The sequence below is a fragment of the Nelusetta ayraudi genome, unplaced genomic scaffold (genome assembly GCF_046127955.1).
Source record: "Nelusetta ayraudi isolate G7.1 ecotype Tasmania unplaced genomic scaffold, CSIRO-AGI_Nayr_v1 ptg000017l, whole genome shotgun sequence".
Lineage (NCBI taxonomy): Eukaryota > Metazoa > Chordata > Actinopteri > Tetraodontiformes > Monacanthidae > Nelusetta > Nelusetta ayraudi.
In genome coordinates, this window is record NW_027466067.1 from 4,994,141 (window position 1) to 5,017,837 (window position 23,697).

The following is a 23,697-nucleotide window of genomic DNA, read 5'->3' on the forward strand; positions in this document are numbered from 1 at the left end:
AAAGAAAAGTGGCTTTTAAACCCTGTGGACATTTTAATTTCTTGATGAGTCTGACATGACTCATCAAGACTTCATTCAGTTGAAATTCCACACATTGTTCAAGTTATTTTAGTTTCACAAAATTGATTTCTTTTTAACCTTGAGAGCCACTGTGCAACACTAATGGAACGACTGGAGGTGGTGAATGTGATCTGGGCTTGATTGGCCTCACAGTGACGCACAGAAACCCATGTCTCATTAAAGTGGGAGTGATGGTGAGAATGAATATGGAGCGATTTCAGTCAGTGGGTGACCATCAACACTCAATTTGAGTGAGAGCTGCTGTTTTTTCTTATCTTGATGTTCCCCTGTAATACTCTTGCGGGACAAACTCCTAAATGCTAAGCACTTCCCTTCCCACTTTTTGCTCACATGGAGCTGACTTGGCAGCTCGCCCTCTCCTCTAAGTCGGATATACCGACGTACCGTTTGTAGTTTTTTGAGGGGCCTGAGGTGAGTCAGTCCACTGCGCGGTTGTCATCCGGGCCGCAGCAGTTTAAAGTGAACCTGCGGTGGAACGGCTGTGAAAAATTACTTCTCGCCCGGTGGGAGATAGTTGGGTGTATTCAAAGAAACTTGTCACTTCCAATATGCTCTCAATGAATCTCAGCCGTTGCTGATCCGGAGCTTCAACCCACTCCACTGGAAAACCAATGTCTACAGCCCTATTCTGCCACGGCGTGCAGGGAGATTGTTCCTTCACAGCCCATTACAGTTGGGGGATTGAACAGGGTGTAGATGTGTACGAACAAGATGCCTTGTCGTGCCATACCCTCTGTGTGTGTATAGCTGCTGGTCTATTGTGTGTGTGTGTGTGTGTGTGTGTGTGTGTGTGCCAGTGGACAGAAAAGGGGAAGGAGGGAATGAAAGTGTCAGTGTGCGTTGATGTGCATTACAGCATGGAGCGTATTTGCTTCAAAAGTAGCGCAGCAGTTAAAGCCACATCCAAACAGATGGAGCTATACAGCCAAAACACTCAGACGGCCAGTCAATTACTCCATTGATGGATGAATAGTGCACAAGGGGCTTCTAATTACTTTTAAAATCAAAATTATTTAGTCTTGATGGGGCTCTGACTCATTTTGTGTAACCGATCCGGCAGTGTTGTTGGCAGCACTCTGAGCGAGACCGCAGAGTGGACGAGTGCAGGCGGACCGTGGACGCCGCATGCAGAATCAAAAGCAGTCCATTTTCAAATTCATTTATTTTCCTCCGCAGTCATAAAAAAAGCAGACGGAGGGAAATGCCAGATACTTGAGCTCCGCTGTGGTGTCGCAGAGCAAACTGGGTGGTTTGCTGAAAGTGTGATACAGAAATATGGCAGCGTTCAAGACCTCATTGTTGACACACATCAGGTGCACACTAAAGGATCAATATGTGAGATTTGGCAGCATCTTGCACTTAAAAAGCTTTTTGCAAACAAATGATTCCCTGACAATGAATCCCTGAATATATGGTTTTATACCCCTGACCAGACTAACCCCCCCCTCGAGCCCTCCTGCAGACCATTGGCTGAATGTATAGATGGACAGAGCTTCTAATTTAAAAATCAGGCCAATGTGGAAAAAACAACTACATTCTATTGTTTGGCCTGCAGAGACCGCCATAAATGGTTGCAAAAATAATGACTGGCTCTCAATACCGAGAGGAGCGCATAATTCGTACCTTCACACACTGGTCCATTTTTTTGTTGATCTAAATTGCTAGTTAAACAATTAAACAGTTAAACAACATTGAATATGCCGTGAAGCTAATTTTGTCCTATTTTGTCTAATTTCGAACGAAGCTGGCCGTAGAGTTGTGGGGGCGGCTACAGCTTAGTAGCCATAAGTATTCAGCTTACCAGCGTGTGGGCAGGCATTGGGGCACACACTCCAATCTTAACTCACCTCTGGTACCACCCACATATCTAAATCTGGATCATCTGGTTTCAAACAGACTGGAAACTCAAGAAACTTATCTCTAGGCTTCTAAATGGGTATTCAGAAACCAATGTCACAATGACTGTCCGTCCATACAGTCAATGCTAGAGACACATTCCATTTGGGATAATCTTCCTTGCTGATTATAAACCTTGTTTTGTCATACTCCTCATTTCTCATACTGATCGCTCCTCTTTCTCTCATGAGGTGAGATGCTAGGGTGAAACCACAAAACCCTGAGCAAACCCACATTCTTGCCTACTGTTGGGACATGATGACCATCGCCTATATGGTTGCCTCCTTCCAAATGTAGTCATGTGCAATATAAGTAGAAATGTAATTATCAGTGAATGACATCACAGTCATCAACATTTTGTGTATGACAAGCAATGAATGTGTGTCTTTTCTATTCCATTTCATGCCAGTATGTCCCTTTAAATGTCCCTCACTGGGCCTTTAAGCATCTGAACTGTGTATTGTATACTGTGATTGTATGCCCTGGGCTCACTATTGTCAGGGGGCCTGTGCAGCCCACCCCTGTTAAGGCAAGGTTAGCCTCTGCTTTGAATGACGGAGAGATGCAATGGTTCATCCTCGGCAGGAGCACTATTGACAACCACGATGTAGCTTCTCCAGGAATAACCTCCGCAGCCCTTCACTGGTTAACGAAACCGTGCAGGGCAAAGTATTCCGGAACCGTTTTCCCTACAGAGCTGAGGTCAACATGAAAGAGGCAGAAATAAAACGGTGTTCTACAAGTGGAGAAACTGTGAAAACCTCACCAGCAGACACAGAGACCACAAAGGAGAGCAAAACACGACAGCCTCCCACAGCGAACGAGCCCTCCGGCTAGCGTTTAAGAAGTTGTGGCGCATTGTTATTTGAGGCACGCAGCACATTAATGCGGGGGTCAACATTTCTTAAAAGGCTGAATCACACCGAAGAACTGGCAAACAAAACACAAACTATTTAACCAAAGTTATTTGTTGCGACTTCTGATGGAAGTAATTATTTGCTGCAGCGATGGTTGGAGACGAGTACAATTTGCGAGTCCATTTGGTTAATGGATTAAATGAGTGGAATCAGTCGACTCATTTTCACAAACATTTTTTAAAAGGTGTTATTTAATATACTAGTTAAGTTGATGTTTTCTCTTTGCACTTTAAATGGGTATTTGATATTTTTTTTTGTTTTTTCAAAATGTCCTGGTCTATCAAGGTAGCGTGAAGCACATGAAATTGTGATAGTTAAAACAAAAGAAAAACAATTTTAAGACAGTTTTCAAAAACACCTGTTTTATTTCCGTTGTTACTTACTGGTTTGGATGTTTTCCTCCCAACCACCAGTAAGCAGTTCCTCCTATGGGAGAGGAAAACTTAAAATTCCACCTGTTACATTAATAGATGGAAAGTATTGGCTTTTAAAGTAGTATGTTTTTAAAGTAGTGCAGTGGTATATACTAATTTTGGATGTGCTCCACTGTGGAGAAAATTAAAACAAGCAAAATAAAAGTTATCCAAAGCACCACTTTCCAATAAAGCTCATGCAAAATCCTGATGGTAAAGGGCAAATTTTGGCCACTATGGCCTCCATGGCTTTGAACCTTGGTTTTAGATGTAATGCGAGACGCGCACGCACAAAGTCACATACACAGAAAACTGTATTTTATACAGAGATACTAATTGTATTAAAAAACACACCTCCATTGGCAATAACAAGGATGTCAATAAAGCTATTTCTGACAGATTTGGCATTCTGCCAGACTTCACTCAAGTATTTATTCAATGCATGCAAATAGCTTTTCTGGTGGAAACCTGGAGGTGAAGCTCGGTCAGCTTTGTCACAGTTGCTCAGTTTCCCCAGGGCTCAACTCTGATACCCTTCAAGTTTCCAATGATCTGACGGACTTTGAAGTCGTAATGTTTTAGCCACGGAGAGACATTCCGGAGTAAACCGCGCTCAGACGGGTCTCACCGCACTGCATTCAATTTGCCAGATTTACGTGCAATCAATGGCAGCCTTTGAGATTGTAATAGTCTGGGACCATCCCATTTTTGAATGTGTCTGCCGGCCAGATTGATGAAGAAAGAAACAAATACAAAGATCTGACTGGTAGCCCTGTGGGACCTTGAGAGTTTATGAAAGCCTTTTGAATTCAATGTGGATGTCACAGACGGCTGTATAAGAGTAGAAACTGAACGTGGGAGCAGAGCTGTCTCTTCACTTACCCATAATGCTGCAGTTAAAAGGTTAAGGGGGAAAAAGACTGACTTTTAAGACGCTCGCACACAATACAAATGCTTTTCTCTCCCCCCTCCACTCCACTGTTTTCTCTGTGAACCGTCTCAATGTTTTTTCTCTTCTTCATCTTTCAGGAACTCACTCTGAAGCCTGTGGACCCAAGCAAGCCCGAGGCTTCTCACGTATACCCCAATCCCTGCGCAGGGGACCTGGGAGATCAAAAACTTCCGATTGAGCTGCAACACAAGAGGCAGAGGAATCGACGGGGAGAGAACCAGAGAGAAAAGGAGCTGATCGTTGACTTTTGTTCTTCCTCATGCCTCGAGTGGGAGGATCCGCGCCGGCAGGTGTGCGAACAGCGGCCGACTAAGGAGTCACTACCCAACTTGGTGGTCAGACGATGGAGTGAGGAGGAGGAAGGGGAGAGAGTGGAAAGAAAGTGTTGCACCCCGCCGTGGAGCCGGGCTCATATTCTACATCTATTGAATGCCGGCGAGGGAGCGGCGGAGGCATGAGAGGAAGCCTTTTCTCTGCCAGCTGCTTCAAGAGCGACTGCAATTAACCCCAGTGGCCGTCACAAGATAATACCTGGCATCCCATTGTTCCCTGACTGCCGGCTCGGCTCTTCTCTCGCGTCCGTGGTCATGTTCCAGCCGCCGGCGCTGAGAGCCGATCGGGCCGGCGGCCACCGGGGCGGCCGTGCCTCGCTGCCGCCGACGCCACAGTTCCACCTGCTGCTGCTGCTCCTGCTGCTCCTCAGCCCCCTCAGGGCCACGCAGGCGGCCAAGCCCAAGGGGCCGCCGCACACCCACCTCAACTCCATCCGCATCGACGGCGACATCTCGCTGGGCGGACTCTTCCCCGTGCACGCCCGCGGCCACGACGGCAAGCCGTGCGGGGAGCTGAAGAAGGAGAAGGGCATCCACCGGCTGGAGGCCATGCTCTTCGCCCTGGACCGCATCAACAACGACCACAACCTGCTGCCCAACATCACGCTGGGCGCCCGCATCCTGGACACCTGCTCCAGGGACACCCACGCCCTGGAGCAGTCGCTCACCTTCGTGCAGGCCCTGATCGAGAAGGACGGCTCGGACGTCAAGTGTGTGGGCGGCGGCTCGCCCATCATCACCAAGCCGGAGAGGGTGGTGGGCGTCATCGGCGCCTCGTCCAGCTCCGTCTCCATCATGGTGGCCAACATCCTGCGGCTGTTCAAGGTAGGAGCGAACGCAGCCCTTTTTGTCTCTCTATATGTCCGAAAGTTTGCGTGTGCTGCGTGTTGCGGTTTGAATTATTCATGGTTGTGGAACAAACAAGTAACGCCAACAACAACAGCAGCAGCTGCTTAATGGAGATCTGCTGCCATGCTATGGGCGCTTTGGAAACTTTGGGGAGGAGATCCCTCAGCCTTAGTCAGGCTGTTTTGCTGCCTGGTATAATACTGATGTAGGAATATTACTCTGGCTTCCCCCTGACAGCCTCGATCATCCGTCAGAGACGTATTTGAAGGGGTTGTAAAATGTAGGTTCTGTCTTTGTACGTTTGTGTCCTGGGTGAATAATTTTCCACTCTTTTTTCTGTCCTGTCAGCCTTGACAAGTGTTGGCCTCCTGCCTGTGGTTAATTTGAATGTATGACTGCTGTTCACAAAAACAGTAAGCCGTTCACTGCCTTCAGAGAGAGAATTACATTAAAAGATACTTTGTTGTTTGGCTAATTGCACATTTCACCGATGGTATCACTTTAAATTCACTTTGGCGGGAACTGACATTGTTATTGCAGGTTAATTAAAATGAAGGATTCTCTTCAAAAACACTCAGACTTTGAGTTTGAGTTTCTCAAAGAAACTTTCATATCGAAGTCCCACATCAGGTCCCTCCTGTGTTGCTGACAAGTTCCTGATTAGGAGTTTCTGCTGTAAAAGCTAAAGCTGTCGCTGATTCAGTGCCTTGCTTTTAGACATATTAGCAGGCCAGGTGTTTGCTCTCATCCTAATGGCTTCCAATCCATTTGCAAATTAACTGCTCATTTTCTCGCCCCTCCCTCGCCATCGACGCAAATAACAATGTAAGATGACTGTGTTCAGACTGCACCACAGCACCGCTGTCATGTTGAAAATGAGACTCAATGAGGTGACATTTTTTGAAATCAATTGATGGAGAAATCAAACTGCGTGCGTGTCTGCTTTTGCTTGCCCAAGTTGCGATTGTTCGCATCTGTTGTTGCGCTCTGTGACAAATTAATGTATACAAAATTGGGGCAGCAGTTTTTCCTCTGTAAGTCATATGTTCCAAAAAGAGTCATTGATTGGTCAGTCTTATTAGTCATTGGGTAAAGCCTCAGGCGAGTGACAAGACAATTAGATTTATAAGAGCTCCGTCACCTTACTTTTTATGCATTCTTAAACCCAGTGCTACATACTAATTTACTTATGCAAACACAAAGACAGTTTGCAGCTGAAAGAAATCATGTGATTTCACTTGATGGGAGGTTAAGTTGAATCGTCAGAAATGCATTCATGCAGGTTTATGTGCTTCCTGCTATAATTGGCTTAGAAATGAGCAATTCGCACACTGCTTTGTCGAGCTCTGGGTAATTCTAAAATGAAGTTCTCCCTCTGTGTTTCAGTGTCCATTTGAATAAAGTTCTCTTGCTGGCATAGATAGATAGATAGATAGATAGATAGATAGATAGATAGATAGATAGATCGGCATCTGCAAATTTCTCTTTGGTGAGACTCACTGCCTCACCTTATCAACCCAAGGCATCAACCTGAGAAAGCAAAATGATGAAAAAGAACACGCTTTTCCCATAAGGGATGTTTGAGAGGCATTGTGTACAATAAATAAGAGTATAAAAAATTCATAGAAATAAAGAGTGTGATTTATTTTTTTCTCTCCTTAGCGAAGAGCAATGCAAGGGCAGCGTGTGATGTGCTTGACTGCTTGTTGGCCCCCAGTGTCACCCGTGTGAACTCAACCTGACTGAGATTTTTTTATACATTCTATATTGTTTGTTGTGTACATCAGCATTTCTAGCGTGTCATTTACATACAATACACATAAGCTACTTGATCCTGCCCATAATGATAGATGCGCTGCACTATGCATTGGCCCATGCATGAACTCTATCTCTCCTCTTTCCCTCATACACAAATTAAATATGCGCATGTGCACACTCACACAGGTACTAGTCGGTGTGGGCTGCAGTAATGAGCCTCTCCTGCAGCGTCTTCTTGATCCCACTCTCACGGAAGCCTCAAATCCTCCATCCAAATCCATCATTAACATAGTTGCTTGTTCTACCCCTACATGGACGTGTAGTGTCCTTGCATATTTAATTTGGATTTCTCCAATCCCCATTTATTTATATTTGGCTAAAAGGATGTAACATGTAAGCCTGTCCACTCAGGCAGAGGTCACCAGGGTGAAGTCGATGTTTGTGCCGTCTCCGGTTAGCCGCGCCACTGAATTATCAAACCCTTTCCCGCCGCTAATCACTCGACATCCACTGCAATCAAAGCGATCATTACAGCAATTAAGAAAGAAAAGGTTCCTGCCTGGGTGTGAAGGAGCTCTGGTTGGTTGTATGGATTAAACAGTAAACTCTTAATGGAGAGTGTTGTGCGGTGAAACGGGCAAGGGCCCTGAGTTACAGCCACTCGGGGATCCCCACTGTCGAACCTGATGCCAGCTGGTTTCTCTGCTGCTCCGTTGCCTCTACGGCCAGCGGCCCAGGACCTGCTTTAAGTTTGGCTGCACCACTGCAGCAGCAAGACATCCCGCGCTGCATATTGAAGCGCGCATGCGGGAGGGAGGTGGGAGCGGCCGGTACGAGCTAGCGCTGAGGTCAGACACGTAAATGTTTGCTCTAATGGAGGCGATGCACACGCCGCGTACGAGGCCAGCATACTGATGAAGAACACGCTGTTAGACATGGATACCCATTAGCCTATGCAAGCACTCACGCATGCGCACACACACACACACACACACGCATGCATAAAGCCAAGTGCAAAATTGCGCCGATCAAACTCGCGCACCTTGTGTAGAAGCACTCCAGCGCCGGGAACACAAGCGCACATTAAAAGCAATCGGGCACATTTGCACTCGAAACAACTTTTTTTTTTCAGCAGTAGCAGCAGCAACGACCCCGGTGCAGTTCAGCCGGTTTCGAGGGATGCGTTCCGTCGGCCCTCCTGCTGCATTCCGATACAGTCCAGAGCCACTCAATGAATATTTCACTCCAGCCTTGTGCGGCGGCAACCCGAGCAGATCATTTCGGTGTGGCTGTCCGCGAGGCTACGGTCCGCCAAGCGAAGCAGTTTAGGTGGTGGAGGTGAGGGTGGTCGTGAGGGGGGCTAAGTCATGATCAGAGGCGGACTCCAGGCGAGTTAGATTATTCGTATATATTTGAGGAGCGGACGTGCTCGCAGAGTTGACATGCATCAGGTGGAAGACGGATTGCGCCGGCGGGCCCCGTCGACACGCTGGTGCTTATCTGAGCAGAGGGCTCCTGGAGTCCAGGGAGTGGACGGGGCTTCCCGCCCACCCAGCCATGCAGCAAACAGGAAAAAAGGAAAAAAGAAAATAGGAGAGGAGTCGTCTCCTTTTTAATGGATTTCATTTGTTTCATTCAGCGGTGCACATGAGCGGCCGCGGTGGAGAGGCAGCGGCCCAGGAATAAGTAGCTCAGAGCGCTCCGGCCTTTCACGTTGACTGGAAAGCAGTTCACAGTTCTCTTGTATTTTTTTTTTTTTTTTTTACACTGGCGCCGGCGTTACAGTTTACCGCCTGCTGGACAAAAGAAAAAAAAGAAAGAAAGAAAAAAAAACATCTCCGTGTTCGCTTGAGCGGCCCGAGCCAAGGAGGAGGGAGAAGAATCACTCGGAAGAATCTGCTTGGTTTTTCAGAGAAGAAAGGAATAAAAAAAACAAAGCAAAACAAAACAGGATTTATATGCGAGAGTGAACTGGCCTCCAGCGTCCCACTCACTCTGACCGACCCCCCCCCCACCCCCCCCAACCCCCCACCCCCACCCCGCCATTCCCCCCCTGAGTTCACGCTCCGGTTTGAGATGTTTCACTCCGGCAGCTGACCCGCAGAGTTGCTGTTTATACAGTTATAGGGCTGCTGGAGAGTGACCTCGCATCGCAAATCATCCGCCTGGGATGTGCCGAAGAGGATGGAGGAAGAAAAGAAGAAGGAGCAAAACAAGAAAACAACACACACGCATACGCACAAGCCGACTTATGATAATTTTTTTAGCATTTTTCCTCAACCTTACATTTCAGCCAGAACTGTGTTGTTAATGTGTTGCTAACAGTGCACGACACATATGTAATCGCTGCTAAGCAGTCCTAATTGGCCCAAACTCCCAGGAGTTCTTAATGTCAACAGAAACTGAAGCAACATTTAGTGCTGAATAAACAGCAGACGATTATGAATAGTTGATTAGAGACGGCCCTGAGCTGCCATCGCTGCGCCACTTTCATTCGCTGCTGGTAAATAGAGAATATAAATAAACATGAATATATTCATATATACAGGTGTACTCTGTTAATCTCGTTCCTATTTGAATAAAAAAAGAAGCAAGAAACTCAGTTTGTTTGCCTTTAGAACATCAGAATCGTAGTTATTGATGTTTGTTTGTGTCTTGAATTGTTTGTTTTTTTTTCTCCCATTTTTCAGACCCACATTTTAGTGTGTGGAAGTGCAGCATAGAAGGAAGCTCTGTTGTTTTGAGTCATGATTACTTCAGCTTGTGAAATAAAGGTTGGGCTCTCCGTGAAATCTCAGCCTGAGCCTGAACCGCCGTGAGTGAGAGTTTTCAGAACGTCTTGAATGAGCGAGTCGGTCCATTCAGCAGCTGGTTTATGGTCCTGTCTTTTTTTTTTTTTTCCACACCGAGTGTCAGACCATCTGCTTAGTTGGGATCTCTTTCCATGACTTAATGGTTATTTGTCTCAGACTGGTTCAGTCCAATCGGTTCATTTTCACCTTGCATGTAATGGCCCCCGTGATTCAGTCTACATTATACTTAAAGGTCGCTATCTCGCTGGGGTTAATTCAATAGCAAAAGCATTATTTTATTAGTGGGGTAAGCTAGACACACACGCGGTTTACAAATGGATTCGCTGCACGTATCGGTCTGGCGTCGAACCCTTTCAGGAGGTGGTTGGTGGGACAAAAGCCTCGGATGAAAAGCTGTGGGGAACGTGATGATCCATCGGTTTTGTTTGGTCGGTCCGATGGATTTTGTCCCATCCATCCATCCATCCATCCATCCATCCATTGGCAGCTGAGGCTGGTTACACCGTGACACAAGTCCCCACACAATGTCATGTCTTGGGACTGTGAGAGGCTGGAATAAGAGGAGAAGAACCCAGCCCTCGGCCTGGGAATTGAACCCACAACTTTCTTTCCATGAGGTGACAGTGCTGACCACGGTAGCCAGCTGTAAAGGATTATTTAAGCTGCGTTGAATGTCTCTGTAAATTTCTGATTTAGAATGAAGTCATTGAGCCGCGCGAAGCTCGGTGGAAAATACACAATCTGGTGTCATTTTTAAAATCGAGCTGTTCGTATTGATTTAAGATGTGCTCTCAGAAGTGGATCAGGAGTAAAAGCAAAAAAAATGCTATCCATTTGGACAGTGATGTATTCATCTGCCTACAGAGTCACATTTCATTTCAAGACCTCTTTCTCTTGCTATGTAAAAAGGTGTTTTTTTTTAATTTGACAGTCCATGAAATCTACTATGAGAGCTTTACTTTGCCCATCACTTAATCATTTCCTTTACGCTCTGTTTCATCACTTTTTTTGTTTTCAGAATTAATCACCCTGTTTACAGTGTTTCATCACCGCAGATGCCTACACTCCTAATCGCTCCCGATCCGCTTAATAAAGGGTGAGGATGACGACGATCCCGCCCCCTCGGCCAAACTTTTTTTTTTTTCCCCCGCCTCGGATACGACGTCAACCTTGTCCTGCGTTAACCTTGCGTCAGCCCTCGTACGGCGGATGCTTTCAAACCGGGAGAGAAGCACGTCGGTGTCGCCGCATTTCACGCCTCATCCCACCTTGTTCTGATGTTGTTTTTATTCAGCGCTAAAACCTCCGGTGACACGGCGAAATGACAGCTCCGTGCCACGATCGATTTAGCTGCTCATTTGGGGGAATGACAGCTGAATCAAGATAAAGTGGCGCCGGCCCGTGAAGGCATCTCGCTTCATCCAAAGCCACTCGCTCGTTGAGCCGGCGACGATGCGATAGTTAACACCCGGATGCAAAACTGCGACACCATTAAAACAAAAATGTGTTGTTGTTGTTTTTTACTTCAATGTTGATTCTGGAGTTTAAATATATTTTTTCACAAGCGACTTTTAACCTATTGAAGTGAATCCAAATACACTGCCATGTACATTGGGTACAGATACATTAACTATGCTGTTAAACATGTCTTGTTATGGGAAAATGACTTTTTTAGCTCAGTGTTTTTGCTTTACTGTCACCCCAACGAGAAATGACACGCTTTTTTCCACGTTAGTGTGCTGACATGAGTCGATGACTTTCATCATAGAGTCATTGAGTGATTTCATTGTCTTCAGGATAGAAGGGCAAAATGTGTGGGTAAAACGTAGCACACCACATGACCGTTTTCATTTATGTAAATACACTGGTGTGATACCACAGGTTTGGCTGTTTTTTGGTATATGCCTAATGTGGAGCTATAGCGCCCCCTTGGAGAAAACTGCACCAGCCGCCACTGCCACCAAAATGAATCTATTAAATCTAGAAATTGCTTTAAAACTTTATTCTCAGTACAGCATTTTCCCAACAACCCATATTGCAGGTGCACTGGCAACAATGCAAGAAGACACCCACCTCCCACTTTAATTAGTAAAAGCTGCGTTTGCTCACGCTGTTGGAGAAATAGCTAATTGGCCAACCACATGGCAGAAACTCAATGCATTCTTACCCCATCAGAGGTTCAACCTTTCAAGTTATTACGATTCTTTTCTTTTGTCTAATTTTTCTCCTCGTGCATCAATCTTAAGACACTTTAGATGATCTGTGCCTGTTTCTCAACTCCATTTGTTGAAAAAACAAATACAAAACAGACAGGCAGAAAACCCAAACACAACTCTGCTCTGCCAAAGAGTTTAGCGCTCGCTCGTCATGTAATGAACTCAACATGCCTTGTGGGAGATGTAGCCGTCACGTTTTCCACGTACACTTTAAAGCTGCATAGACTTTTATTTTAAGACCACCATATACCTTTTAAGCTCTGGCGGGCCGCACAAAACGACACGGATGAGCCCGACTGGCTTTGTTGAAGTGGAGGTGGAATAATGGAAGTGGACATTGTTACGCTGTAATTTTTAAATGAGATCCATTTCTTCCCCCGGCTCAATGAAAGTCATGGTGGCAGCTACAGATAATAGTCCAGCTCACTTCAGCGAGGTGATATTTTCCCACTCTCATTCTCTGTTTTATTATTTTTTCCAGGGGCTTGTTTCTTTTTTTTTCTTAACCTAGTCCCCCCCTCCATCACTCCACGCTGTCTCTCCTCCATTAACAAATTGCTGACTGGCTCGCCGCGGCGCTATTAAACCGCCGCCGTTCTACCCTCCCTTCTTTGATAATTAAATTTACAGCACAAAAATATCGATCTTCTTAAGTTTCATCGGGGTGAAATTACACTCGGTTAACGGCGGGCTGCGACCACCGGAGGGCTTTCATTATCCTTGACGTCATGGCGAGCGCACGCGTCCTGCATGCAACGAGGCACCTGGTGGACGCAGGTGAAAAGGCTTTCCGTCCTTTTTTTTTTGCTGCATCGATGCCTGAGCCATCGCTGCTTCTCACAAAACGCCTCAGATTATGCGGACACACTGCTTTTTTTCCCTTTGGATTTTACCGCCAGGCCTGGAAATCGCATGGAGTATTTGCAGCAGTGATGGACAGACGCAGTGATTTAACGTGATTCCCCCTCCTCTGAATCGTTTTGCCTTTTGATCCCTTTGTATTTTTGCCTTATTTTCTTCATCGAGAGGATAAAATGAGGATTCTAGGAAATCTTACCCTCAGCTTTCACCTTCTGCTAAAACATTTGCAAAGCAAGCCTGGACTAACTAGAGGATTTCTGAGCAGCAGCCATGGCCGCCAGATCACATGATCACCCGAGAACTACACAGGAACCCACACAGGAACTCCATATTATGTCACGACAGCCTTGACTGGAGCAACATCCCAATGCAAGCATCTGCATTTGAAGCGGATCGGCTGTTTAAAGTCTATATTTAATTCCAGTTTTCGTTTGGAGTTGAAAATAATGCATTGACACCATCCTAGGACAATAATGGGATGCATCAGGTAGTGAAAAGCTGTGTTCGCAGAGTTGAGAATTTACGGTTTAATTGTTTCCATCTTGCTATTGAAATTGTGAAGGAAGTAGTTGCTGTTCAAGCAACTAGCTTTTATTTTCTACAATCAATGGGCCGTGCATTGTGAAAGCTCAATTTCCTGTTTGGATCTATATGAACTGACGTGAACTGGGAGTAGTCGGCGCTTGCAAATAGACCCGATGGCGGGTCGATCCGGACTGTTATTTTTATAAAATATTTTTTCCCCAGCGATGTTTAGAGCCCTACATTCCCAAATAAAACAACTGTTACCAATAACAGAGCGATGCCTGCAAGCAAGTTGAGGCAAAGAAAAGAAGAAGCAGCCTTCTAGTCACGTTCTCACCGCAGCCACCATCCAGCGAGCTCTCAATTTGAAAGTCTCTCTCCGCCGTCGCCATCTGCAGGCCACAGCTGGCCGCTCCAGTGGGTTTTGCCTCAATGAACTTTTCGATGCTGACAAAGTTCTTGGAAAATTGTTTGTTTTTTCCGACAACAATAAGTCTTCTAATGGAAAAGTGAAAACGCTGCTGCTGAGACTGAGCGAGGAACGTGTGGGGGCAGGAAGTCAATACCACAGCAACGTCTCGCTGGTAATTAACGCACGCACTGTCTCCAAATAACGCCGCGATGGCAGCAGCCAGGATGTTCTCGGCTCTTTCTGAAAGAGAGGTGACATGCATGAGGTGGATATGAACAAATGTCCCCAGTTAACCAACCGACTTGTACCTTTTAGATTGAAAATAACGCTATATATATATATATATATATATATATGTATATATATATATATATATATATGCTAATATTACTCATCATGACCTTTTTTCGGTCTGTGTTCTCTATACATCACTTACATCTGCTGTCTGCTGGAGCAGCAAATGTTTTAGGAAGGCTCTTGACGTGAAGTCACTAAAACAAGCTGATTGTAGAACTGACAGTGCGGCACAGGAACGGCGACTTCTCTCTTCTTGAGGCTTTACCGTTGATTAACTGTGACCCCGTTGTCTTAAAGTGGGGGGAAAAAAAAAATCCATGTTTTGACAAGACGCATGACTGCAGTGTTACCACCTCACGATGGCAATCCTGAAAGTACATGACATGTGTCGCTGGGGTTTTCCACCAATGATGTATTGGATGCAACATGTTTGAAAAAAAAAAAAAAGCCTCCTTGGATTTTTTTTTTTCTTCGCTGTGTTTTGTTTATATTGAAGAAACAAATTAACGGTGGCAGGTGTTGGCTGCCTCTGAAGGATCACTCCGCTCCGCGCGCTTTGTTTTCCTTGGTAATTTCCCCCCCCCTTTTAAGCGGCATAATTATGTTTTTCCTCAGTTGTGATCTCATCTTGTCGTGTTTAAGTGACTGCGTGTCCACAAACATCAAGCGCTCTGCTTCTTTTCCTCCCATCACCAGACCTCCAGCCATCTGTCCTTCATCTCCTCCACTGCACTGCCAGACAGTCTCGGTGTTCGTCTGTGTGGGTGGACGGGTGTCGGCACATATGTGTATGTGTCGGTGCTGGCAGCTTGATTGAATATTTGTTTGTGAATTTTCTATTTATGAACCAACAGTCGTCCACTGTGAGGCCCACAGTGGACGACTGTGTGTTTGTTGGTGTTACGCATCAGGTTTGGTGGCACAGGTACGTGTTTCTTGCATTTCCACCCATTTAAAAACAAATTAAAACGAAGCTACTGACTAGTCGAGAACAGAAAGTGTGGAGCAGGTGTTACCTTACATTACATCACCTGGGTAAAGTCCAACTTAACCTGGGCGACATGATGCGTCATTACACCATTGGCTGGTTGCGGTTGAAATTTACACAATGTGGGGTTCAAAAGAAATAAAGAGGTCAGATTTATATTCACTGTTTGGCCACTACATTGTGACTCGGGCATTAAATCCAGCAGTCACAACGCTAACGTTACTCCGACTTCAGCGAGGTGCACTTTAGCAATTTTTTGAAAAACCTTTTGATTGAGTTGAGACAAGTTGAGACAAAAAAAAATTGAGACAAGTGTATTAACTTTAATGGGAATCTGGAGAGGTTTGTTTGAGTTACTGCACTGTTTCCATAAATATTTCTTACTCGTGAACCGAAGGCTGTCTGAGGCCTCCGGCTACGGTCATGAAGGACTGTGTTCATCATTTATGCAAACAATTGCTGATTCAGTCTGTTATATGAGTACAATCTATGCTGATTTCTCCTTAAAAGGACAGTTCAACATTTTGTCACATTCGCTCATTGCCATAATCCCTGACTTTACATTCAAAGTTGGTACATTCCCTTTAATTACCAGTGTCTGATGTTTTGCAATCCAGTGGGCAGGGATGAATTTGCCAACTGTCCCATTAAGGCTGTATTAGTTGTCTCGTTTTCATGGTGGCCTTGACTGCATCGACTTCCAGGTAGTAGCATTCTTGCTTGCTGACAAGATTTTTGTCTATGAACCTTTTAATGTGAATTTTCTTATTTCCTTGTCTAGTTTAGCAGACGGTTGATGGTCCACAACTTTCCTTCCATAAGTACCATCAAACAATAGGTTTAGGCGTCTCACAGGCCAAGCTCCGCCGCCACGGAGCTTCCTGTTATTGCACTGAATCTCTTTGCCTTTGCAGAAAAAGGTAGACACAGTATGTTTTAAGTAAAAATTCAGGCTATAAAGAAACAATTTTAATTATTCTCTATATCACCAACATAATCACTCTGAAGTTAAGTTAGGGAAAAGATTACACACTTGAAAGAAACAACTGCTCTGAGGCAAAGCTCAGGCAAGTTCTTCATTCAGGTTTCAGCTGATAGTACTGCTGGCAGAAAGGGTCACAGTCTCAAATATGACTCACTGGCTGGAATAGAACAAACTGTCATTCCACAAGACATTTTCACTCGCTCGTGATGGGTCACCCAGAATTGATTTTTATTTTGTTTTGCCACTTTGAAGGCGGCACCAAGCGCTTTGAAAACAAGACACAACAATACTTATGTGTCCACATTGCTTGTGTGGCCTCACACCTGTTTGTGAAAGGCGGTGGTCCAATTTTACTCAAAATTAGGATGATAATGAAGTTTCTGGCCAAGACAACCACTACGCCCTATAGGTGGCAGAATGTGCGTGCTGGCCCAGCGAGGACGTGACGCAGCATGTCTCCTCTCTGCTGAAATCCTCTCAACATTTTCTCATTTCTTATGTCCTGTAGTGTTTGGAATAACTTTACACAGGGAGCTCTCTCTCTGTGGTAGAATTTACACAGCGGCTTCCAGGAGCAGGTAAACACAGGCTGCCGTGCTGCACCCTCACAAATCTCATTTCCACCGCAGTCTCGGAGGCTGCACCGGAAATTCTTGCCAAAAACGCAAAGTTATAATAGCTGCTGGGAGACAAATTGGACCGCGAAACAGAGACACATTCTCAAATGTCACTGGACCTTCAGTCCAAAAAGTGCTGAGAGGTTAAAAGGTGGAATATCCCTTTGAAGAGCCCAGAGCAGTCACTAAACATTAAAACTTGTTGTTTTGCACAGAGAACTTCTTTCTATCAAATCAAATCAAACCAAATATGATTGAAATAGAACTTTTCATGCCAAGAAATGCAACACAAAGTGCTTCACCGTATTAAATAGATAAATACAAAAATTTAAAACATACACCATAGAAGAAGAACTAGACCCCCCCCCCCCCCCCCCCGCCTTAAGTACTGTACAATGTGTACAGTCAGAGTTTGCAAGTACAATTTGCTTGAAAGAGGCTTCAGGTTCTCCACAGATGCAGACGATTCTGAGTGCTCATTCTTCATACATGTTTTAGTGAAACTAGAAAATTAAGCCGTAGAATGCTGCTTCCCTGCAGAGCCTTTGTGGTGCATAGTGAACGTCCATTAAAAAAATAGATACATAATAAAAGGCTGCTTTCACTGTAAAAACTGGGTCTGTCTGATCAGATGATTGCTTTAAGTTTGTGATTTGCAGCAAAACAAAACTCACATCTGAGAGTCGTTGATGGACAGAGGAGATGAATGACGAACGGCATCCCGTACTGTGCCTTCAATCAGAACAGTGCAGCAGAGGCCTGTGCACAGCAAGCTGAATCCAAAGAGCCCAGTTTGCAGCCTGCGGCCACTCTGATTTTTCACAATTGCTAATTTGTGCTGTTTAGAAAAAAAACAAAACAATAACACAGGAAATGCATTGATTCAATATTGAACCACATTGTCTTGATTAAATGCATTCGTGCCCAGACACACAACTCGGTGACCTGGATGACTGCGTCAAGAGATTCTTCAGCATCTGCAGGACATGATAAAAAAAAGAGCAAAACAGATAAACATTTTCTTCACGCCTCATCTGAAGGCACGATGCAAAATGTTTTGCGCTGATGTGACCCTGCCGCTGCCTTCCAGAAGTCGATTTATCACGAGAGAGGCACAGTCGCACCCTGACCTAATATATCTGTCGACAGGGAAAAGGTTGGTGTGGTTTATTATTGGACAGGATGATGTATCGATCTACCCGGGTCGGGGCCAGACTTTGGTGGCTTAGCCGCGCTCCTTTCATCCTTATCATTCCCTCAACACCAATCCAGGTGATTACAGCTGCCTACTGATCAGCGCTGTAATGGACTGGCGTTGTGCGGAAAAGCAAGGGCCAGGCTGTGCCTGCAAAACACGACATGCGGGGTAAGTCGGGGATTTTTGTTATCGAGCGGAGCAAATCGACCGCCGGGATGCTGTAATGTCAGATTTACCGAGAGGCTTGAGAACAAATTTGTATCCTGTTAGGGCACACCGGCGTTCGGAGCCACGAAACAAGTGAAAATGCTGCTTTCTTTTTGCGGCTTGATTTTTATATTTCCAATATTTAGTCATAAATGGGAGGACGGACCCTCTTAGAGGATTATTTGTTCTGGGGTTTTTAAAGCTCATATTGCATTCTGCAAACGGACCTAGTCTCAAGAGAAAAATCTACTATAAACACAATAAGCAAACAACAGTCTCAGTATATTCAGGATTGGAAGACTCTCGGGGAATTTAGTTGGTTACAGTTGTGCCTTAAAGTTTTGAAGCAGATGGAAAAAGGCATAAGAGTCTGAAATGAATATTAATGTTTTGTAAATAAATATATAAATATTTTGTAAAAACTGTAAACTATGTTTAAACTACAAACTGTGATTTTCTTTTAGATAATCTCTCAGCAAGACCAAGCCACTTTAAGCTCTGACTGTTAGAAAAAACAAAAACAAAAACAAAAAAAAAAAACAGAACAGCGTTGAATTAAAAAAAGAAAAGTAAAGTAAAAAAAGAAAAAAAAAACATTTAAAAAGTATTTGAAGGTTGGAGCAGTGAAGACTAAAAGAAACTAGACCTTGGGTTTCCAATCTCAATTTTGAAATTCAAGCAATTTGCTATCTCTTTCTGTCTCTCTTTCTAGCTCTCTAGCTCTCTAGCTTTCTATCTATCTATCTATCTATCTATCTATCTATCTATCTATCTATCTATCTATCTATCCATACCATTCATTCATTCATCTTCTATACCCGCCCTTTCCTATCTATTCATATCTATCTAGCTATATTTTTATGTATGTTTGTATGCATGTATGTATATATATATATATGTATGTATATATATATATATATATATATATATATGTATATATATATATATATATATATATATATATATATATATGTGTGTGTGTGTGTGTGTGTGTCTGTGTGTATATATATATATGTTAAGTATCTTTATCAAATTAACGTTATCTTGTGTGAAATAAAAAAGGTTAAAAAAAACACCAAAATAATCAAGGAGGCTTTCCAGCTTCTCTGCATTTCCTGTGTAATTCCTGGCCGGTTGGCTCGCGGGTGCACCGGGCCGATGGTTGACTGAGTAATTATTTAGGCGAGCTTATTTGCGAGGCAACAGACAGACAACAGGCAATTGGCTTTGACCTACAGTGATTGTCAGTCTGACGCCGGAGTCTGCAAATGCCAGACTGGCCAGAGGAGGCCGAGCAGATAAACCGTTCCCGTGTACGCCCTTGTTGTGCAGGTGTGCGCACGTCACTCTCGCGCGCACGCATTAGCAGCGTGGGCATTTGGGTGCCAGCGCGCTCTGCGGTTAAGTGCTTCTTGCGTCTGAGATGTCTGGCTGGTGAAAAGGCCACTGGGTCTGTTGGGAAAATGCAGATGAGGACTTGTCAACAACCTTCCCGCTGTCGACGGGAGGAAAAAAAAAGCACAGCCACCACTGTGTTTCCTCAACATGTAGTTTTCGCAGACTGACGAGAATCTGCAGTGAAGAATGACGCCGATCGTTGCACACAAGTCTAGCGTGCTGCAGATGATGAGGCGTTCCAGGAACATGTCCTGCCATGGAAAAAAAAAAAAAAAGAAAAATCCCCCTGGGCTTGCTGCTTTATGCCGGGGATGCCATAACGCAGACATGCAGACTGGAAGCAACTGTGACATTCCTTCATGCAAATATATTTCAGTCGTCAGAAGACAAAAACCTACAATATTTGTGGTCCTTGCCTCATGTGTACGAATTGTTCATTATTTGGCTACGGCTACACCGCTCGGACAAATGTTGCTGTGATTTAAAAAAAAACGGACTGTGCCGTATGCATAAAGTATAACTGAACTCAGTTCTTGTAAGTAGCCAGTATCACATGCAATTCTCCTCATCTATCACAACCAAATTTCATTAAAGTGAAACAAGGCTCAGTCTTTTTCACTGTAATGCAAACATTGAATGGAATTAATGGAATAGGATAGAATAGAATGCCTTTATTGTTATTATACAGTCTACAATGAGACTGAAGAATATGAATGTATCAATGACAATGACATTCACATTTATTTCAAGGCTAAATACCAACTATGGAATTATGGTGTTTCTCCAAGGGCTGTAACTACTGGTGAAGGTCTGTTCACATTTACAGCATTTCTCGCTTCACTCACCCTTGCCAGAAGGGGGTGCTGTGACTGACCCATCAACACCTCCCACGCCCCCCCCAACCCCAATGTTTCTGGCTCACATCCTCCTGCGTAAATTTATATTCGGCCTGCAGGAAAACCATCAACTTTACCACCATTGGCTGTGGTTTCATTTGCTTCTCTGCTAATTGGAAACGCCAAATGTCCAGTGTGAAGGAACTGAGTCAATGAAGCAGTTAAATCAATTGTGACTGGCGGGGAGTGTTAAGTAGTCGCACGGCATGTCTTCCTGATCAGTTCTGACCAATATGCTGTCAGCTGCTACACCGCAGGCAAGGTCCACCTTGCCTGGTCCGTCTTCCCCTCTGATCTACACTTACGATGCAGATTTGTATTCTTACATTAAAATATCGATAGCGAAAGAATAAAAAATGCAATTCCATTTTACTCTTATTTTGTTGGTATGATTTGAAAGAGCCAATGTTTTAAATCCCCATCTCTTAACACAATGTGACACTCAACAATATCACCATCGGTTTTACTTGGTATCAGATTGAAATAGAAATCAATACTTGGCAGTCCTTAAAATTTAAAATGGTGTGTGTCCAAAAGCAAATAAAGGGAATGAGGTTTGTGCCAGACTGGACATCTGAAAGTGTATTGCTTATTAAAAACATTTTCAACTAAACCAACTGTAGCAATTAAAGAGAAGGAAAAAGAAAGAAAGTTGGCCGACAAAAGGTTTTCCACATCCATCAAGATTTTCTCTCTGAATGTGCGAATGACAACAGCCTCCCCAGCGATTTGTGTGCCACGGGTCACGTTTTCGACAAAAGCTGTAAATCAGGCATCACAACGGATCAACTTGAACACTGGGTGAAGAGAGAAAAAAAAATCATATACTATACATACATATAAAAAACGAAGTGGGTAGTGCTGTCGTCTTTGAGCAGAGTCAACCTCTTCTTTCAACGAGCTGCTTCCTGGCTGCCGTTCACACTGTCTGAGCCGCGGCAACTCTTGCGGCTCGGCTGTCACTTGGAGAGACGCGGCGTTGCAGCCGCATTGTGTATCTGGGCGTACGTGTTGGGACAAGACTGACTTCGGTCCAGTGTGATGTTGACGGCGCTGTCGTAGTCTGATTAAACCGCTGTGGACTGATGCTGCTCGCGTCTCCTCCTTAATTAAGAGGTGAAAGAGCGAGACTGATTAAACTATTAGAGAGAGGAGCTCCTGTAGTGGCTCTTTATCTCTGAAGGGGCTTAAGTCTCAACTGTAAAAAGCCAAGCAGAATTTAAGGGGATATTTTCAGGTTAGCTCATTCTTCATAAATGTGTAAGGATGTCAGTATTTGGGATAAGCAGACTTGGTGCGGTGTTCATCTCTTGTTCTCTATAAAAATACACTTTAAAGCTACCCTGTTCCTTTATATTTTAGCAATATATAAGTTCATCATGCACTCCAGTGGAGCAGCCTGACACAACTAACAGCACGTTTAGCCCTGTGTTGACAGCATCCAAGCCAAGAAGCATTGTTTTTAGTGCCATGCTAAAACTGTTGGACTGTTGGAAGTGGACAAAAAAAACAATTCTTGGACCGGTGTGTTTATCAGCCTACACTTTTTTTTCACTCTTACACTTTTTGCTACTAGTAAAGCAAAATATGCAGTTGGCTATGTCTAACTTTTCATTCTTGAGTTCTAAATACGTGAGCGGTTCTAACGGTAAATGGACTGCAATTATGTAGCACTTTCCAGCACCTTCACGGTACCCCCTAGCTACAGCTAATGACCGAACTGTCCTGGCATGCGATCGAACGTCTTCTCTCCCGTCTTCGTCACCAGTCAAGCAACCTCAGGTTCATACGTGTATGTCTTGCTATCGTACATATCTTGATTATTTTACACTATCGAGGCAGAACTTATACATCAAAAAAACGTGTCCACTCAAATTTGGCAAATGTCACTCCGTCCTTCCCAGTGTGGCAGTTTTTTTTTTTTTGTGTTAATATCATGGTTGTGCAAACACGGCGCACACCTCTGACGGACATATTTTCCCACACATTGGGTGTTTAATGGCTGGTGACGGTTTACCTTTCAGGCCCAAAGTGAAAGGAAAAAAAAAAAAAGTCTGGGAACAGAGCAAAGAGGCACATTATGATGGGTTACCGAGGAAATAAACCCTGGAGGCTTGTCAGTGAAAGTGGGGGTGTGTGTGTGTGTGTGTGTGTGTGCGTGTGTGTGTGGTGGAACATATTAAAACAACAACATCCTGGTGATTCCTGTATCAATATTCATTTATCTTTCATGGACAATTATGAAGTGGTGGTTCAAAATGGAAAATGCAGCGTTACAGTAACCTGTGCATTACAGCCCTTGGAATGGAATAATGTCTGTGCTGAGAACCAGGGACTTAAGATAGGAAAAAACAAAACAAAAAACACAATCTTCTAGGCCCTGTATTACCTTTTGAGTCCACTAATGTGACCCGTCTTTATATAAACCCGTGCGGGAAATTGTCATGATGAGCTAAAAACTATAAATTTTTAATCTCGCTGTCAGATGCGTTTGGTTGGTAGGAAATCTTCATACACACCACATAAGTGGGAGGACAGACGTGAGCAACATAATCATAGGGTTTGGGGGAGGCCGGTGGGAGCCTTGGGATGGGGGGGCGCGGTTTCGTCGTGACCTCACGTAGATCAGGCTGTCCCTCGAAGATGGATGATAGCGCCGGAGATGCTCATCAGGGAAGCTCAGAGGCCACGCTAACCTTCAAACAAGGGCGTCTGGCCACTCGGCCCTTAAAAACTCTTTTGAGTGCTGCGTCGCGGCCGCTGAGGCTAAGTGGAGGAGGAAGTCTGGTCCGGTCATAATTTCTCAGCGGTGGTATCGTCAGCCCTGGCGAGGGAGGCAGCACGCTCTGCGGCATGATGAAACGCAGATAAAAGAGGTTTCCGTATTAATTTCTCAAGACTGTTTTTGGCATGGAGCCCATTAGTCGGCCCTAACGCTGTGGGCTCGTCACTGAGGACGCATCGCTTCACAGCCTGCAAGTCCGCAGAACACTGTGTGTTCAGGGCAGGCGGATGATGAGAGCGGCATGCTGGGAGCCCCTCTTTTCTTGGGCAGGGACAGGAGCTGCGGTCAGGCCGGAGGGAGC

General features: G+C 44.6%; 2 protein-coding genes across 2 annotated transcripts in view; both read left to right on the plus strand.

The window, feature by feature from the left end:
• phc2b (polyhomeotic homolog 2b (Drosophila)) overlaps positions 1 to 23,697 on the plus strand; it is a 335,956-nt gene that overhangs the window by 193,316 nt on the left and 118,943 nt on the right. The gene's annotated exons all lie outside the window — the stretch shown is intronic.
• Positions 1 to 23,697, plus strand: part of LOC142887339 (metabotropic glutamate receptor 4-like) — a 147,523-nt gene that overhangs the window by 29,409 nt on the left and 94,417 nt on the right. Inside the window, exon 2 of the mRNA XM_076024908.1 lies at positions 4,337 to 5,416. Coding sequence (XP_075881023.1) covers positions 4,847 to 5,416 — 570 coding nt within the window. The 5' untranslated portion in view covers positions 4,337 to 4,846. The remainder of the gene's footprint in view (positions 1 to 4,336; positions 5,417 to 23,697) is intronic.